Source organism: Pholis gunnellus (genome assembly GCF_910591455.1).
Source record: "Pholis gunnellus genome assembly, chromosome: 11".
In the NCBI taxonomy this organism is placed as follows: Eukaryota; Metazoa; Chordata; class Actinopteri; order Perciformes; family Pholidae; genus Pholis; species Pholis gunnellus.
The window spans coordinates 610,552-631,139 of record NC_136538.1 but is presented as its reverse complement, the minus strand read 5'-3'; the positions used below and the strand labels follow the sequence as shown (position 1 = coordinate 631,139).

Sequence of the window (20,588 nt, the reverse complement as noted above, 5' to 3'; positions counted from 1 at the left end):
AAACTGTATAATGCCATAGTCTATATATGAGATATGAAAAGACATGTTCTGTTCAATGTCAAAGTCCATTTGTAGTTGATAAAAACGGATCCTTTAATTGGTTCTTTAATGAGACAAAGCAGGCTACACCAGGAAAAAAAGCTTGTTTTTTGTTATGACAACTGCACTCTTACATACATTTTTACAGTCATGGACTCCCTTTGTATAACACCACACAAATCTATATACTCAATGGCTTTTCAGAGTTTTACTTGACAAATCTGATATTCTGTATGTGTTCATTATGCTTGAGGTTGTGGTCAGGACTGCCCACCCAAGCTGACCTTTGACCTATGACCTTCCAAGGGGAGAAGAATTCACAACAAAGTTTAAAGTTCCTAAAGGCTGTGCTCATAGTACATAAACCTAGGGCATTTGTGTTTGAAAAACATGCTTTTCTCATCTTTAAAGTACGTTTTCATAAAATTTTTTGTCACATACAAAACAAAAAAGTCCGTTATATACATCCTCCATTTCTCCCGCATTGCAAACACAGGTCCCTTTTCCTGCAACAGCAGCAAAGATCGCGTTTGATGATTTTGGGCCAAGATGTTGACCACCAGTCCAGTTGAAGCATCCATGTTTTTTTTACTCTTGGTTTCTACGTTTACTCTAATCATGCAGTTCAAAAGAAGGAAAAAATGATAATGGTTATAATCTTTAGAAATCCTTTGAAGCAGTTGGTCAGTTCAGCAACAAAGTCTCACAAACTGGAAAGAATTCCTTTGAAATGCAGTGGTCCATCTGGGCATGTCTATTTGTTGTGTCAGTTTTGAAGATCATTCTCATTGTGTACCATCAAAACATGATGTGCCAGTCTGCCGCACGTCTGGCAGTAAGAGATGAGCTGAAGAGATGTGAAGTGGGGTAATAAAGGACTTACAGCTGGTCAGTTGGGTCAGGGGTCGTCAGCGGAGCTTCTTCTTCATACCGGCCGGTCAACAGCATATTGGCAGGGGCTCAGGTTGGACACGGGGTTCTGCACTGCCGGATAAGCGAAGTTGGTGTGCTGCTTGGCCTTGAGCCGCAGGCTGGCCAGGCTGGAGTTGCAGGTGTCTCTGTACATGTAGGGACTGGCTGTGGTGGCATAGGGGCATGTGGCCGCGGTCACCGCTACCGAGTTGAGCGCTGTGGGGCTGTTGAGGTTGTTAAGGTTGCCCAGGTTATTGAGCCCCGTAGTGGGAACACCGGCCACCGCTGAGGGCACCATGCTCGAGGCCATGTTCATGGAGGGGATGGAGCTGGGGGGAGAGAACATGGGCTGGGATGACAGGGGGCTTACATTCATTGAGTTAAAGAATGGGAAGCTCTTGGCGGAGAGCGGGCTGCTTGCTAGGCTCTTGGTGGCCCAGTTGTTGTAGGAGTAGCCCGTGTACATGTCATCATAGGGCTGCATGAGTCCATTGAACTGGGCACCAAAGCCATTTTTGCATAACTCTGCCTGCTGGTTCCTCTCCCGCTTTCTCCACTTAGCACGGCGGTTCTTGAACCATACCTACAGAAGGCAAAAGAAGAAAATCATTTGAGTGTACAGTCTATTTGTTGAACCCTGATACAGCCACGACAAAAATAGGAAAAAAAACATTAAATATGCAAGACCAAAAACGCCTCTTTAGATATCTTTTATTAAAAGTTCCAAACTCTTCTGCTTCATCAGGACAGTGTGGGTGTGTTTTGGTTAGAAATATGTAATAGACATTTTCTTTTTCAAACTGAGCCACATCCACCTCAAACCAGGGAAAACAGCTCTGATGTGAAATAACCAAAAACTACTTTTGAACTTTTTTCTCATAATAAGATGGGTATTATTAAAATGTGTTTTCAGGACCTTGATTGTTTTTATTGAGCCGCTTTGAATTTATAAAAAAAAACAACAACAACATTACTCTTATTGGAGACTAAAGATAATACGGAATAATACTAAGTATTCAGTAGTCAGTAATGCTTAAGTAGGTGGAGTGAATCATTTCGTCAATTATCGCATGTTTTCAGAGCTTCACCTATAATAAAGATGAATGTTAGTTTTGCACACAAGAACAAAATAGGGTGACTGATTAAGTTATTTTGAAATGACTTTTTTCTTAACTATCAGAAAGTGTCGCGAGTCAATAAAGTCTAATTCTAAAACACATCTAGAGTATCCTAACCCCTCTCAAATACTTTCAGTAATATTGTGTGCATATATCCAGAATTTTTGAAAGACATAATGATCCCAGAAAGTAAGTTGAAGTGTATCATCAAACAGTCATATTAGGCAAAGCTTATTAAAACTAATCATTGAATTATTTGAATAGTGAGATCCCAATGAAAGAAATGTCAGGGAAGGGCAATCTTCACATTTGTCATTTTATGGTCCTATATTTGGAGGATATGAATTGGATTAATGCTTTAGTGAAAAATCGAAATTGAGGGTTTTTAGAAATGAAAACTGTGCAGAAAACTGAGTTCCTCTTTGTGTAAAGTTGTAGACAAACTTTTGCTGTGAATTAGATAGAAACCTTTCATTTGTGCATACAAAACTATATGAATACAGTATCTGACAGAAGTCTGATCTCATCTGTCTGTTTGTTTTACATTCAAATCATTTACTATCAAATGTTTTTCTCTTAAATCCTCGTAAAACTTGAACAGGCCTTTCCTGTGTTGATACTTAGCTGTCTCTTGGCTCCCTTGGCGTACATGCTGTGTATCATCCAATCCGCTGTTATTATAGTAACAGAATGCTGTTGACCATTAATATGAGTATAAAGTGCATGACAGAGTTTTCCATCCCACTCAGTGACAGCAGGGGAAACCCCACGCCAGAGGACAGAAGCTACCAGATCTTTACCGTGACTCGGAGGCAATGCTGTTAGAAGGTTTGTGGAAAAGGCTGAATGTCAAGGTTATTCAGTGGCTCGACTGCAGATACATTTATATACAGTACGTCTTCTGTGAAATGGTCAAATGAAAAAAACGGATATGTATTTGATTGAAAATCAAGCCATCAAAGGCCTCCGATGTGGATTGGAAAATTGGAAAATTGGAAAATTCCCCGCTTATCTGAATTGAGTTATTAATGGAGAAATATAAAGTCCTGAACGTTTCCTCAAAAGCCCTGAATCTTTTAGGTTTTTAAAATTACTTCAACTTTGTGTCTGGACCGGCAAATAAATGGAGCACAAGTTCTATAAGGATATAGACAGAATACTGTAACAAAAGTAGGTTTCAAAATGAGTGATGCTGAGTGATTAATTCCTACCCCTATGCCTATGTATGTTATGAAACCTTTAAAAAAATGTCAGACATTTGTTTGCCTCATTTTGGGAGGCACGATCGAATATTAGTCATCCTCAACATTTGTTGTGTTATGGTTTCAAAATGTTGAATAAAGTCAGAGCAAAATTAAATACAAAATAGGAGTATTTTCTTTCCTTGGCAACTTTTGGCATGTTTTCCCCAAACGATGTACAGATTTTAAGACGTTCTATAATCAAATGGCTTGAAAAACAGTAAATTCATGCTGTCTGGCTTCCACCCTTTGCTTCACTATTAGCAAGTTGCTAACTTTGTCATTTGTTATTTGAGTCATTGTTATTGTGAAATGTAATTAATTTGTGCGACTTTAAACATAAATTAACCTTATTTTAACCTTACTGGATGTTTGTAATTATTTATGAAATGTTGAAATGTTGTCATGTTAGCATGCTGACGTTAACAGTTAGCTCAAAGCATCACTGTGCCTCAGTAAAGCCACTAGCAGAGCTGTAGACCAGAGCACATATAGCATATGAGATAGTCTGAAGGTCCCATGCATGATATTGACGACAATGCAGTAGTCAAATTAAGTGAAGCAAGTTGTATCTATGTGGTCTGAAATCACAAATCACACACATTTGCTTCGAAGGTCTTTACAGCCTGTAAAGGATAAAACACTGTCTATCACTACACCCTCGACCCTCACAATGAGTTCCTCGACTTTGAAGATTAACAACAGCTCTCTGACAAATCTCATGATTCAAGCTGACGGGTGTTTCGGGCATGTGTCGGGGTTAGAAAGGCCACTGATAGACATCAGTGACGAGACCATGTGTAGTCTGTTGTCCTTTCAAAACAACAACCAAGAGTGTGTGCTATGTAACCTTTCATCCAGCCAACATTAATTTGATCCATTACTTGTAAAGCAGGCCAGGGATTGTATTGTCATCCATCAGAATGTGTGTCCTCCTGCTTCATATAGCTACAATGACCAAACTCCTGGGGGTGGGCACACTTTGCTGCACCTTTCACATTTAGGTTTCATGTGTGAACTGAAGCTTTGGTAGAAAGGGAATTCTACCAAAGCTGTATTTTCTAACCATTTAAGTATCATATATTTTTTTCCTGCAGCTACATCACTGCAAACTGGTTTATACAATATGACTGAGCCTACATTACAAAATGTTTAGGGTTGGACCAGTAATGGTTAGGGTTAGATTGTTTGATTGTACTTTAACCTGGACACTGAAGAACCTCCTACTGAACAACTTTGAAAACTATGTCCTGTTGTTAGTTGTTGTCAATCAGGGTTTTGTGTGTTTTGTATGAGTCATGGCTTCAAACCAATTTTCCTGTAAGGGACAATAAAGATACTTTGAACTTTGAGTATATGGCTTTGGAGATGATAATAGTCATAGCTTTGAGTGGTCGGAAAGACTAGAGAAGCGCTATACAAGTACAGTTTAGCATTTATTTCAAAAACTGTATAGAACTAAGTAGTCACTGAAACATTTTGAAAATAACATTACACTGGTTTCCAAGGGATGACTTAACCTAATATTTTCTTTCTATGTGATTTTCTTCATCATTTTGTGAGGTAAAAGCCAGATTTAAATGTTTTGAACATTTCTAAAGGTTTATCAACACAGTTTCAATCAAACTGTCAAAAAGATTTTTGACAGTGGCAAGCTAACTCCTTTTTAGTTGACATAGCAAACTCGTGACCAGACAGTTGCTTTTTACACATACAACAGGCAAAAAGCAATATTATCATTCATTTTACAGCAGCTTTTAAGTTGACCATGAAATGTGATTCTCAACTTTAAAACCCGTAGCTTGACAAAGAAGATACATGTCACTGTCTTCCTCAGGTGATAGAGCAAGATCATGAGATCGGAGAGAAATCCCTGGAAAAGCTAATAAGAGGACCATTATTTTTTTTTTATTTGTCATTTACAGTTCATTCAAATTCAATAATGTTTAAAAGAAGTAACAGCGTACCAAAAATGTTGATGACGTCACAGATGACATTGGTAAAACAAACGGGTGTGACCTTTTGACTACCTGTGATTTGTGCTCCCCAACCACCTGGTGACACAATGTACGGGTGACACAATGTACCAGTGACACACTGTACCAGTGACACAATGTAGCAGTGACACAATGTACCCTTTACACAATGTACCAGTGACAATATACCAGTAACACAATGTACCAGCAACACAATGTGCATGTACCTGTGACACAATGTACCGGTGACACAATGTAGCAATGACACCATGTACCAGTGACACAATGAAGGACTATTGGTGAGACACTGACCCAGTGACACAATGTACCGGTGACACAATGTACCACTGACACAATGTACCCTTTACACAATGTACCTGTTACACAATGTACCACTGATACAATGTACCCTTTACACAATGTACCTGTTACACAATGTACCAGTGACACAATGTACCCTTTACACAATGTACCTGTTACACAATGTACCAGTGACACAATGTACCCTTTACACAATGTACCTGTTACACAATGTACCAGTGACACAATGTAGCAGTGAAACAATGTAGCAGTGACACAATGTAACCTTTACACAATGTACCAGTGACACAATATACCAGTAACACAATGTACCAGCGACACAATGTGCATGTACCTGTGACACAATGTACCGGTGACACAATGTAGCAATGACACCATGTACCATTGAGACAATGAAGGATTATTGGTGAGACAATGTACCGAATATACAATGTACCCAATACACAATGTACCGATGACACAACGTACCAGTGACACAACATAGGACTACCAGTGAGACAATAGACAATGTACCAGTGAGACGATGTTGGATTACTGGTAAAACACTGTACTGATGAGACAATGTAGGTCTAATACTGAGAGAACGTACTGCTGAGACAATGTACCGGTGAGACAATGTATCAGTGAGACAATATACTGGTGAGACAATGTAGGACGACGGGTGAAAATATTTTTACCGGTGAGACAATGAAGGACTACTGCTGAGACAATGAAGAACTACTGCTGAGACAATGTACTAGTGAAACAATGTACCGGTGAGACAATGTAGGACTACTGGTGAGACAATGTAGAACTACTGCTGAGACAATGTACCAGTGAGACAATGTACCAGTGAGACAATATACTGGGGAGACAATAACAGACTACTGCTGAGAGAATGTACTGATGAGACAATGAAGGACTACTGCTTGGACAAAGTACTGGTGAGACAATATACCAGTCAGAAAATGTAAGACTACTTCTGAGACAATTTGCTCCTGAGACAATGTGCCATGAAATCCCAGACTGGATTTTACAACTTAAATGAATGAGAGGGCTATCTTTTATCAGGGCTCAGGTTTGAATGTGGCTTAATCACTGGTGGGTCTAGAAATGTAAACCTTTGAGGGGTATCATTAGAATTCATTCAAATGCTTTGGGAGCTTTAATGGTCTCTATGCTCTACAAATGTGTCCCCTTTGCCAACAAGATTATGCAAGAGAAAAGCTCACAATGTGTTCTTATAAAATACTACATTTCACTGATAAGATCATCTTTCATCACTAAAATGACATGCTGTAATAAAAAGCACAGTTCTCTGTTCCAGCGGGACCAGGGCAGAGTGTGTGTACTCACCCTGACCCGTGCTTCAGTGAGGTTGGTCCACACTGCGATCTCCTCTCTGGTGCTCATGTCGGGGTAGCGGTTCCTTTGAAAGGTGGCCTCCAGCTCCTGGAGCTGCTGGCTCGTGAAGTGAGTCCTCTGCCGCCGCTGCTTCTTCTTCAGAGAGCTGTCCTCGGCGCTGGACTCATCCAGCTGGTTCTGGTGGGATTTCTCAGTGTCTGCAGACACAGAGAGACTACAGATTTCAAAAGGACACTGGGAGGAGCGGCTTAGTTAGGATAGGAAGAGAGATGAGAGTCGACAGCATAACATGACACACCAATGAGAACAGAACAATGCATCACTGGATCATTAAAAGATTGAACACTGTAGACGTGGAATATTTCACATCGTGTTTCAGAATGTGGAGGATGTGCAGGAGAAACTGAAATTATCATTATCATTATCAAAGCTACTTGTCATGAGAGAGAAATATGTTGTTGCAAATACAGACTGATGCTGACATTGTTCATCAGTTCATTGTCACTTTACTACACTGAGGGTTGTGTTAAAAGGAGCTGTGGGTCCATATTGACCCTCACACATATATGTAACTTGATTATGCACAAATGAGTATGCACCATGTATGCACAGGGTAAACCGAATTTTACATAAAAGGCATTCAATTAAAAAAAATTGTTTTCCCTACAAAAGCTGTAATATGATCTTAAAACTAATTAAAGCTGCGAGCAGCGATGAACGGGCCATCGCCTCCCCGGCGCGTCGGGCCCGGCGGCGGGACTCCGGCCTGCGCGTTGGAGAACGTCCGCGACCGCGGGACGGCGCGTCCGCGAGCGAGACGTCGTCGATCCCGCGTGGACCGCCCGATGCTGGAAACGATGCTTTGCAAATAGTACTATGCTAAGGAACAATGACACCAAAATCAAAATGGCCGACTTCTGGTAGGTTTTACAGCATGGTGCCAAGAGACTTATTTTTAAGTCTCCACAGGATACGTGTGCCTACCAAGTTTCGTACATGTAGCGCAAACGTAGCGCCGGGGCTGCTCTTTTGAAATATTGTAGGGGGCGCTACAGAGGCAATTTAAAACGGACAAGGCTAAAAATCATTCCATATATTTATTCCGATGCCTTTGACACTTGTGCAAAGTGCCATGAATTTTTGAGCATCCTAACCTACTGAACCATATTTCCTTCAGCCAGTAGGTGGCGCTATGAGTTTTTTGATTTTTTTGAATTCAGCTATGTTCAGGCTTGAAGTGGCATCATGCACAAGACGTTTTGTGCAAATTGGATAATGTACCTTGGAGTTATAACAACTTCAAGTTTTCATGGCGAACGATGCGTCGCCATGGCAACAGCGTTCAAAGAAAACTCACAATACTTATGGCGATTCTTCATCAATGTCTTAAAGCCATCCTAACACAATTTGAGACTAATCTGGTCACCTGGCTAGGTGGAATAAATGAAAGTATAAAAAAAAACATTTCCTTCAGCCAGTAGGTGGCGCTATGAGTTATTGAAATTATTTTAATTTCTGTGTGTTCATGCTTGAAGTGGCATCATGCACAAGAAGTTTTGTGTGGATTGGTTAATGTACCTTAGAGTTATAACAACTTGATTTTTCATAAAAATGATGCAAAATGGCCGCCACGCCACGTCAAGGTTCTTCGATGAAAGCGCTAGCTTTTAATAATTTTTAATCACAAAGGTCTTAAGAGCACCCCGAACAAATATGAAGTTGATTGCATAAATTACTTAACTGGTATTTAATGTATGTACTTGATGTTGGGTTGAAATTAGAGCTGTTGTTGTGGAAAGAACTGCTAAAGGTTAATCATTAAAAAACAGAATCAGTTTAAACCAAATAAATTGAAATGAACAATGTTGAATATTATCTTATAACTTTATAAACATTTCTTGAACTCTATGACTTTGGATTTGGATTTGAGGAAAAGACAGTCTGGGCAGGTTAGAGATGAATTGGACTTAATTAGATGAACATGTTCCAACATTGTATCTATTTTTCCTAATTAGTAATAGATTTCATATCAGTTCCTCTCTAGGGAATTATTAGGATATTATGGGACCTGTAAGATAAAGTGTTAGCAGTGGTAAAAGGTTGAAAGCCTTTAATGCATCGCACTAAGTGTAGGAGGAGGCCCCTAAACACAGAGCTCTGGTGCAGATCATTTGAACCCTGTAGAGTCTAATTGGCTGAATTCTGCAGAGAGAAGCAGAACTATTAACACATTGAGTTTTGTGTGAAACAGCACTTTATTCTGTCACCTTTCAGCCTGGATGGCATCGGCATCATCTCTGCTCAAACCCACTGGATATTATTTTCAGATCAAACCTCATCTGAAATCCCTCCATCCCACAAGCTGGAAAATGACAAGCATGAGTGTGTGACACAGCCAAGAGAGAATGATTCCAAACACTGCATTACATTCAAAGATGTGTAGGGGCAGTGAGTGATTACATTTGGCCCCCAGCGCAGTTTAAAGGACCACACATCCATGTTATGTCTGCCAGGGCTTCTCTGTGCCAGAGCCGACTGCCGCAATTTGAGGACCTCACAGAAAGAAGTGAAATTAGTTGGCCAGCTAATCCTGCGGATCAGGCTTTTGTGACTGGGGCAAGTTGGGCTCTGTTTGGCGAGGGCTTAGCTCTCGGAGCTGTTCGAAATAATCAGCGGGGTTTAAAAAGAGGCTCCACAGGGCCGCCGGCAAAACCAATAAGGGCCAGGCAGAGGCTGTTATCTGGCAGTAAACTGACACTGGGTAAGCTGTCACTTAAGGCCAAAGTCTATAACACAATACTCAGGAAAGGGCAGAACTTTTTAGAGTGGGGCACTGACCAACAATAGAAGCAATCTGACTGATAATGTGAAGACATGACAGAGCCGTTCCAGGTCAGCCATTCAGAGAGCTTTAATCTGGAACGATTGCAACAGGCTTTTAACTTCTGGAAAACAGCTAAATTCAGATCATATTCACAGAATTAAAAAGCTCCACGAGTGAGCGGCTGCATATGGACTATCACATACATGCAGGACCTTCCAGGTCAGAGCTGTTAAAAGCAGTCTGACAGAGTCAAATCACAGCCACGTTTTACAGGAGCAGCACCTTTTATCAAGAGAGAAAGCTCCTCATAAAGAGCCGCCCTCTGGTCACTCAGTCATGGGTGTGAGATAGTCCTCGTGTCCGTGCCTGTGGCACGGCCGTCCGCTTGGAGCACGGATGTGTAGAGAGAATCCAGCGATGGAGGCCGCTCCCCGGAACGTTGTGGCGCAAAGAATATTCGACAGTAAAAAATTACCTGGATGATCTTCTTCATGGAGGGCCCATGAAGCTAAACAGCACTAACGTTTCCTTCACAGCCTCGTTCACATTCACATGAACAGAAGAGATAACTTTTACCAATAAGACCAATAACTCTGGATTCAGCTATTAGTGCATTTTACAACTTTTAGGACCTGATGATTTAAATAACACCTATTCAAGTGTTCATACTCTCTTTCTCAATGTAAGTCTATGTGAAAAGTCTTGTGATGACATGTTCCATGACATCACGTGATCGATCCAGAAATTCCACAGTTTGGCCACAAAGTACAATTTGCCTCAAAGCCCATTGTTCTTCCTGGGGACTTGGCTTGGTGTGTGTTAAACCAGTCCAGATTTAACGTTGTATTTTGTGTTCATTACAAAGGAGAACAAAGGGCAACAATTAACTTAAAGAAATATATTGTAATGCTTTAAAAAGCATCCATCATGTACAATTCAGGACTAGTGTTCCCTCTGGAACAATACTGGAGAATATGTAGTAATAGCTCATTATGCAACGACCAGGACATGACTATTTGCTGGAATCCTCTGTGTGAAAGCGCTTGATAGCCCTTCACCACTCAGAGCTGTGAGTAAACAAATAAAACTACATTTGTACATTTCATTTACAACACTGACAGCTGTATACATTTTAGGAGGAGAAATCCTCAAAGGAATTAAATTAACACATATGAAGTCTCAAAATACAAAATTGTTTAACCATATTATAAGATGAAATTGGCATCATAGTTTATTGATCTATCTGATTCTTTTATTATAAAAATATAGATCTGATTATTAAAACATGTAAACTATTTTTTTGAAAATAATAATTGCATTATTTTAAATAATTATAGGTCGTCACCAGATTTTCTAATTCCTTGGGTCAATGCAAAAATTAATTAATAGCGTTATCGGTCAATAAGGGATTCATGTCGGTGCCAACATGCACCATCTGGGCCTTGTTTCATTTCATCAATTCAACATGTAGGCCCTGTATAAAAGTGTCAGGCTCCATTAGAGAAAAGGTTTACAGGCAGCACATGAGTTTTACTTGAGAATAAATTCTTCAGGGCGAAATGAGAGAGGCCTTAAAAAGGTGGCTGCAGCAGGAGACACACCGAAGCATTTTACACCACATTTCTTTCCAAAATAGTTTGTGTTTGACAGTTTGTTAGGACTACATTTCAAACCACACACAGTTTAGCAATTAGATTGGGTTACACACACATAAACACACGCACACACACACACACCACTAGATAGAGATAGAGACAGATGGCTGGGTTAAGATGTTTTACACTATATGGAGAAGTTAGAGAGATCCAGCAGATTATTTAACATTAATAATATTTGATCATGTGACATATGACAAGCTAAAACATGAAGCCTAACTACGTTTTAAAAAACACAGTATAGTTTACAGGCAGAGCGGATCATATCTGTCCTCGCGTGACCTACGCGTTAACGTATAGATCACGTGAGGACAACTTAAACCGCCGATCACAGCGAAGCAAAAATCCGTATAATGAATGAAGACCTGATGAAAGCTAATAAGCGGACGTTAAGTTATTATTTAGTCTAATCATGACTATTGTTGTGTTTCTCTCTCCGTCCTGGAGGCAGCAGGCCGGTCCTGATACTCACATCTGCGTCCTCTCGCTGGGCTGCTGGAGGATTCGTTCCTCATTCAATCCGCCCATAAAGCATCACAGAGAGGTTATTACATCTTCATTTGAAAGTGGCTGAAGCGCCCTGACTCTGATGCTCTCTGGAGAAATAGCTTTCGCTCTTTTGCAATTCATTTTATTATTCAAAGTCAAATGCGTTAATGTGACCACAGCCCGTCAGCAGAGAAAGTGACTCACTTCCGGACCACAGACTGCTGCAGACTCACGGACGTCGGGCCGTTTACAAGCTCGACACTGCATAGTTTATCACATCTTTTCTCTTTATCAGTTGGCTCTGATTAAACTGTGCTCCAGCTATAAAATGAAAATTAATCGGCGCATTGCGGGAACGGTTGTCTTCTGGTTCCTCGCTGTGACCCAGCATGCAGAAATAATTATTATCTGTTTGTTCTGCAGCCAATTTGTATCCATAATTTATTAAAGCGATGGTGCAGAAATAAGCAGGCTTCTCCCAATATGATGATGATTATTGTTATTATTATAATAATTATTATAATTATAATTATAATTGTTATAATTATTATTATATTATTATTGTATCTATGTTGTATTGTTATTGTTATTATTATATTATTATTACTGTTATTATTATTGTTATCATCATTATTCTCATTATTGTAGAATGTCTCATAGTCGTTTCTATTGCATGATGTCCCGAAACCTGCAGTGTATCTGTAACTCTCATGATTTTAAGCGTTTTCTTTTCTTTCATTTGAAACCTCTTGCTGTGATCCGGTGGCGCGCTGTGTGTGTGTGTGTGTGTGTGTGTGTGTGTGTGTGTGTGTGTGTGTGTGTGTGTGTGTGTGTGTGTGTGTGTGTGTGTGACATGGTGTCCAGACAGACGTGAAGGTGCTCCGGTGATAACTGACCGCTGTTGTCCTGGCCTTTACATCCCTGCTCGTGCTGCGGGGTCCCGGAGTCGGAGAGCGACAGCGCCGGGCTGCGGGCTTCACTGTCCGTCAGCAGGTTGAAATCCATAACCAGCTTCTGCAGACAGACACACAGACAGACGGACACGTGTCAGGCTTCATCCTCCCACACTGACTCACAGCTGTGCAGCTACAAGCCCTCCAAGTCATCATGGAAATGTCGGGCCGTGATGTTCCTCATTCATGAGCAAATTTAATACCTTTCATTTTTATTGATCATAATTAATTATGATGTCACAACATTCCTATAGCTTAACTCCAACGTTCCCCTGTCACCACTACAGTAATATTCTAACTGCAATGTGCACAATATCAAGTTAACATTGTGATGTTGTAGTTTCTATAACATTTACTCACCTATTGTTCTTTAATAGTCCTATAACTTCATAAAGAAAGTATTCTATATGAACCTGATATTCAGAATGACATACTAATATGTTTCAAAAAGCAGTGTGTAAATAACACTGATCATATTTCTCTACATGATTACCAGCGAGCATGAATTACACTCCTCATTACACTCTCACTCTGATTCCTCTTGTTTCCATGGGGGGGGGGCACACAACGTAGTGGAATATTTAAACTTTCAGTTTGTATTCTAAAAGGACGGACATACAACAACATATATCATGAAGTCTTTATCAAAGAAAAAAAGTGAGGGTTAGTGTATTCATTTCTAATCCTTCTGTTTCATCATGATTGATGGAGTGATGTAAATACATGTCTTTGGCTGAAGAACACCTGAACTCGTCGAGTCGCTCTCAGACAGCTACTCTCTCTGGAGACTCCGTATCCGTTTAGTTTCCTATTTGGGGAAAATATCAGTGTATTTAAATCGGCGGACGCTCCATTTGATGTGGGTTTGTGTGTATTTGTTTAATTTAGCAGTGCGTTCTGTTTCTATTTTCTCTTTGATCTTTCCATTCACCCCTGGTTGGTTGTAATCCCGATCCCTTTACATAAGCCTGACATAAGCGGCTATAACAAGAGCTGCCCCGAACTGACTCTATTTTGAGCTACGTGGGGAGAGCAATAGAGTTATTGCTGTAAAATACACGATGACATTTCCAAGCCAAATTCTAGCCGAAGAGATAGAACTGTGGCCCGATGGAGCCCATAAATAGCAGGTGGTTTATTTATCCGAGAGCAGTTGACACCTTGAAAATGTTTGGACTCCGTCCAAGCTGAGGGAGGTTTGGGATGATTTACTTGTAAAGTCAAAATAATTTGAATATTTCCATTACATTTCACACGTTTCATCAAAACAAGCATCCAAAGTCTGTTCTCAGGAGGTGCTCATGTGACTTACTTATACCTGTGAAGTCACATTTAAGTTATTCAGCTGGCAAAGTATTAGACTTAGTAAAAGAAAAGAGAAGCAAATGTCAAACCAGCACATCTAACGTGGGAGTAGAGGAATAAAAGGAGTGAAGCTCTTTCTCTTTACCCTCCTTCTCTATGTAACTTGCATTTCAGGATATTAGTGAGTAAAACCTAAAGTCTACAGGTTTGAGAGGAGACTGCTGAAGACTACAATGCATCCATGTCATCGAAGATTTAAAAAGGCGATAAACCTCCTGAGAATCAAACCCTGAGTTTGAGCTGGGCTTTAACCACAGTAACCGTCTCTGTGTGTCGTCAGCGGTGGAGCTTCCAGCTTTAGAAGCAGCACATTTAGCTTTTCTGGGGAAGACGTATTTATGTCACCCCCCCCTCACCTCTCCTCGCCTCTGGAGAGTGAGTTTCCCTGCCGCCTGTTTTCCACCATGCCAGCCCTTTGTGTGCCAGTCACATGTGACCTCTGCTGGGGTTTGAAGAATGGGGGGGGGATACAGAGCATGGCATGGCACCACCAACAACAACACGCTATATAACTTTTGTTGAACTCTTGAACCAGACTCACTGTCACCATTTGAAACAGTTGATATGACTTTATTTCAGCTGCTCTACTGTCACAGAGACGAGGCTGAATCCTCAAAACACTTAGGATGAATAAAAGGTTTTCGTCAGCGGGATACATCTTATCTTTTTTAAATATTCTCTATTAATCTCAGGGTTGTTAGAAGAGATAAAGCAGGCAGTATTGTTTGGAGAGAGCTGGTTTGTGATACCAGCCTTTGTGGACCACTCAGAATACACATCAGAAAAACACCAATGTTCAAGAAAGATCTATTGGTCAGGACAAGTACCATGTTGCTATAGATCCCTTCAAAAACACAAATGCATCTCTGTCATACTTATATTTTTTAAATAGTCAGTAGCTATCTTTTGTCATCTACAGATATGCAATGATGACTGCTGGGTAATATGTATGTTGACCTTGACGAGACAATACAATACACGCTATAGTTTAGGCACAACATCTGTCAAGACTAAAGAGCTGAGCACACCTGAAAGCCCAGTCAGCCATCGAGCCTTTCAAACTAAAAGCACGGTAAGGCCCCGTCACAACAACGTGCACTGGGGCCCGTTGTAATTACCTCACTGATTCATCTAATTGATTAATTAATCTGATTGACTGCTGTTGTCTAAATGCAGATGCAGGTTTTTAGTCCAACGGTATCAGAATCAATATGTTGTTTGTGTACAACTGCAGAAGGTGAACTCCTCTTCAGGTCATTAAAACACTAAAATATCCAAACACAGTACTGAGTCTCAACACAGATCAACTTTACAACAAAATCATTAAAGATTGAGATATGAAAAGTCCAGTTCTTATGGGAAATTCAGACCGAAAGCAAGACATGCATTGAAAAGTCTGAGGAACTCATCAGAGGTTGCTTTGTCATTTTGTTCCCATATTCTAAGACTACGATTGTGAAATGAACAACATCATCGCTGCTTTCTCTTAAACTCTTCCTCACCCTCTCTTAACATTGTGTCAGTCGCTGACAAAGCAACATAATGCTTCTCTAAAGCCGACCTGAATATTCTGATTAAAGGTTTAGCACCTTGTTACCACTGAATACCTGTGACATCTGATAGGTGGGTCCACATCTTCTTCCATGAAACCCATCTGCCGTCTTCTTCCGGCCAGACAAACAACGCCTCGGCTCTTTAAAATGTTGCCTAATGCACGTTTTTATATTTGTCACTGCTAACACAAGTGACATTTTCCAGAGACTTTAAAGAAAGACTTGGATCTGTTTTTTATTTAGCGTGCGTGAGAACGATCCGTGCATTTCACAAAAGATTAGGAGACAGGAAAATGGGTATTCTGCTGTCGGCCAGAGGCCATCGCTGCATCCCTGGGAAAAAAGATGCGAGACTAAGGATAAGGTCAAGTCTCCCAGAAGAGAGATTACCTCCATAAGTACACTGCTTCTGTGTTGTGGCTTCAGATTAATGAGCCTCTCATATGGATTTGTGGGTCAGAAAGATCACGTTCCCCCTCGTTCATGGCCGCGCAAATATCCTTTCTTTTCTTCCTCTTTTGATTAGTTGAATGACTCAATTACAGCAAATAATCTGTTTTGGGATTTCTAAAGGATACCATGTAAAATGTGACCAACCATTTGATTTCAATTTATTTGTTGGCTTTTCTGTAAGCACTTGTATTTTACGAGAATGGCTGATGTTACATTTGTCTCATTTTGTGTTTTTCCAACAACCGTGATCTGACATTTGGGCGAGCCTCATCTGATAGAGCACCGTGTTCATAAAATGTTACAGGAGAATTACAGATTTGGCAAACATAACCAGCCGTCATGCTATCACCTTCGCTGTAGGATTATTTTGACTTCTCTGAAGAAAGGTCAACGTGCTCTCTGTCCTTTTGAACAAGCTCAAACTGAAAAAAGCCTTCACGTTGTTCAAAGTCAAACAACTCAGCACAAATACAGCAAGTAAACACACAAGCGGCTTATATGCAACATTTAACTCTTTAAAATGAAGAGGCGGAACATGTCATGTTTGTTTGAAGCAGCGTTACCTTTGCTATAGATGTGCGTTGAGCCATTTCTCTGGGTTATAAAATCTAAGACCGTCCACAAACAGGTCCCATGCGTCTGGTGGAACAGCTCAGTCGGGGTGCTCTCTGACAGAGCAACAGCTGTCCCTTTGTGAGAGCAGAGCCCAGGTCTAGTATTAGCAAGGTCCAGTATTTTGGTCAGAATTGTAAATGGGAGTCGGTCCGGAGGGCTAAATCCGCCGTGGCAGTGATGGATGGACAGACGGCCTGGTGTCAATGTGGTGCTGAGAGGCCGGCTGGCTTGGCAGCGAGGGGGCGTGCAGGTAATGCAAGCAAGTCATTTTGTCCAGAGCAAGGTGTCAGTACCCCCACCCAGCTACACACACACACACACATACAATCAGGGTTGCCACATGATTATATTTCCAAAATCAAGAGCCCTTCTCCCCCTCCCTATGAGCTCAATATGGCCAACAAGCTATCACTGAGCTAATGAGCTCAGTAGCTGACAGATGGATCGCTGAGCCGCTCTAATGCTATGATGGTTGCTGTGCTGTTGTTCACTTCCCTCTGTGGGAACACATCCTCCTGAGTCAAGTTCATGAAAATCTAAAATAAACCTGATACCGACGGATCCAGTTTATTTCCTGGAGCACTTGTGGTACTGCAGCAGCAGCAGCCCCATCCACCTGACATGCTGTAATGCCGCCTCCACGCTCAGATCAAACACTGCCAGGACGCCAGGGCCTCCTGTTCAGAAATGGACGCCAATCAACAGCAAGATGAGAGTTTGCATAAGCAGCAGCGCTTTGCATAAGCAGTCGCCCGGTGACACCGATCTCATTAAAATATATATATGGTGCTGATAATAAAAAAAATAATAATGGAGCAAAAATCCTCTCATTTTTCGGGATATTGCCGGGTCCATCTGGCGGTGCGCGCGGCAGACTGCTCACATTTCCACGGAGTGCGGGCATTAGCCCGGGAATTATTCATAAACGCGTCGAGAATTAATTCCCGGGATTAAGAGTTGATTAAGATGTGTGTCACTTTGCGGTCTGAGAACTTATTAAGGGCCTCCTCGAAGAGGCGGCAGATGGAATTTCAGTCCAATGTTTGTAGATGTTAATTCCTGCCCTCCTATAACTGCCATTTGCATATGATTGAGAGAGAGAGAGGCCGAGGCCGTCCTGCAGCTCAGAGCGGGGACATAATTGTCTGTGTGAACCAATACAACAGTGATTAACACACAGCCTTTCTATAACAATTCATCACGGCCGACCAAGAAGCATATTTCACTGATTATGACTGACCATGAGTGTATAACAACGTTTTGTTCAGCTAGGAAATGATTTCAACTAGAGAGAGCATATTTTTAACAGATTTATATCATTCAACATGTTAAATATAAATGATGTGTTGATGTCGATTGTTAAGTTTAGCTGATAAAATTATGAGAACGTGAGTTATACGTAAGTTTTTGCTTTTACAGTTAATAGTTTTAAAGGCATTGAACATTTAGAAATTAAACATGGATTTGGAATGGATGTGAATACATATTGTAGCTGCACATTCTGGCCCGTTTAAGCTGTTCTAAACGCCGTGGTATGATCATAACATTATGAAACCTGTTAAAGGCAGTAAGGAGGATTTTTGTCTGATAACAAACTGACGTGATACATTTTAAATAACAGGTTTGCAGTGACTCAGAGATGCGCTGCGGTATTGGCCTCTTAGTCCCGCGGGCCGTGGCCTTCAGACCGGCCTCTGTGGTACACGGACGGGTGATAACCACTAAAAGATATATTTACATTCCACCCTGAGGCCAAACGTGAACTTCGATTAAACAAATCTTATTTTCATATGTCCTGCCCTGAGAGCAGATGCAAAAGAGGCTGTAGCCTGACCTGGTTCTTGAAAGCAAATCTGCAAGCCCTTGATTTTTTTAATATAAAATGAACAGCGTGGGCATTGATAAAAAAAACAAACGAAAGTAGGCTGTTGTTTAATAAAACGCCCGTGACCTGAACCTTAAAATACGGATTAGGCCTTTTTATATTGTAAGTATAAAATATTAATTCTGGAGCGACTCGTGCATTGCGGGCTTCGCTATTTATTTGACATTTCGATTTCCACATTTACAGTTTATTTATTCATGCATGTATTTTGACCGAGTAATGCAGAATGTGATTCAGGTTTCACAATGTGTTAGCCTCGGCCTAACAACGGGCCGTAGGAAGAAACTATTTTTAAAATCATTTTTGACTGACATATACATATTTTCAAAATATCCACCCTCTGAGGAAAACTCTGAAAAAAGCTTGTGTTTTATACCATTTCATTATTATTATTTAAATGATTATTCAAGTTAACATTTATCACCATTATTACTGTTATTATCATCATGAATAATTATTGTTATTGTTATTATTACTATTTTTATTATTATTTTTTTATTATTATTTATTTATTAACTTTTAAATAATATATCATATAGGTCACTCTTAAATATGAAAACTTTACAATAAACGCAACATGCATGCAGATATAATATCTGCATGCAGATATTATAAGCATTAGTAAGATTGAAGTGGATATTGTGTTTGTGGCGCGTGCGCGCGCGTGGCTGCTTGTTGAGGACGTACAGCTTTGTTTTTCTGTCCGCGGGCGCTGTGGCCCCGGCAGTCAACTGCCACTATCCATTTCCTCCAAATATTGTTGACCTCCCAAATATTTCACAAGTGAAGTCTTAGAAATGTGGAGTAAAAACACAGCAAACTGTAAACATGATCATTCCGTTTCTGCTTCACCCAGTTGTCTCTCCGTCGGTCCTCACACACACAGACGGAGGATGTGGAGCTGTAGGACTTTCAGAGCAGCAGCAGCAGCCTGATGTTTTCATCTTTGAATTAACAGTTTGAAATATATTTTATTATTGTGTAATCACGGTGGTCATTTGGCCTGCATAGAAGATACAACACACACTTCTGAATATGTCATGTTGGCCGACGTGTCGCCTCTCATCCGCTCCGACGCGCACCTCTAAGTAAACTCCAGCTGTTCCGATGCGCTTTTTCTGTTTCGTCCAAGCCATATCCAGAGCCATTAAACGCGTATCATTGGTGCTTCAACTTTTACAACAAGTGTGCTGCTATCATGGAAAGCTTCCAAATGTATCATAAGAGTTAATGAAGTCCCTGCTTTAGTCACATCCTGGCTAGATTTTATCAACTTTTACGCACAAATAAAAAAGCGCTGGATGGATTAAGGGAGATACAATTAAACAAAAAAGAAAACAGAGAGAGGAGAGAGAAAAGTGCGGTTATTTGCACTTACATCGAATCCTGGTGTGGTTAAATTAATCCGTGGAAAAGGCAAAGAGCTGCGCTACAGGCTGTTGGGTGTCCTGGCCTCAGGTTTGCTGGTGACATGGACAAAAAGTTCCCCGTTGCGTCAGAAAGTCAGAAAAGGCGTCAGTCAGTCAGTTTCCTCTTTCTTCTCCTTCCCCATGTGCTGTCAGACATGAAGGCTGTGGAGTTGTGAGGCTTGAACCCCCACACAGAGTAAAGGGAGGGGGTGGGGGTGGGAGGGGGGGTGACTTCATGCTAAATATTGTGCGTGACAGGTCCACTGTAGAAAGGACGGCCCCTCTCTCTCTCTCTCTCTCTCTCTCTCTCTCTCTCTCTCTCTCTCTCTCTCTCTCTCTCTTTGTGCGCACATGGGGCTCACACAGCAGCATACACACAATAAGTGCAAACACACTCTCCTCCTCTCCCTTTGGCTCTCTGACTACAGACACTCTC

At 40.9% G+C, this 20,588-nt stretch overlaps 1 protein-coding gene across 2 annotated transcripts; it reads right to left on the bottom strand.

The window, feature by feature from the left end:
- Positions 1-124: 124 nt before the first annotated feature.
- pitx3 (paired-like homeodomain 3) lies at positions 125-20,306 on the bottom strand. 2 transcript variants are annotated; one of them, XM_079168415.1, is made up of 4 exons: positions 20,122-20,306; positions 12,816-12,933; positions 6,943-7,148; positions 125-1,534 (listed from the first exon to the last, which is right to left on the bottom strand). In XM_079168415.1, the coding sequence occupies exons 2-4, from the start codon at positions 12,922-12,924 to the stop codon at positions 965-967; spliced, it is 885 nt and encodes a 294-aa protein (XP_079024541.1). In that variant the 5' UTR covers positions 12,925-12,933; positions 20,122-20,306; the 3' UTR covers positions 125-964. The 2 variants fall into 2 exon arrangements, with proteins under 2 accessions (XP_079024541.1, XP_079024540.1); XM_079168414.1 differs by lacking the exon at positions 20,122-20,306 and adding an exon at positions 16,807-16,929.
- Positions 20,307-20,588: the final 282 nt, after the last annotated feature.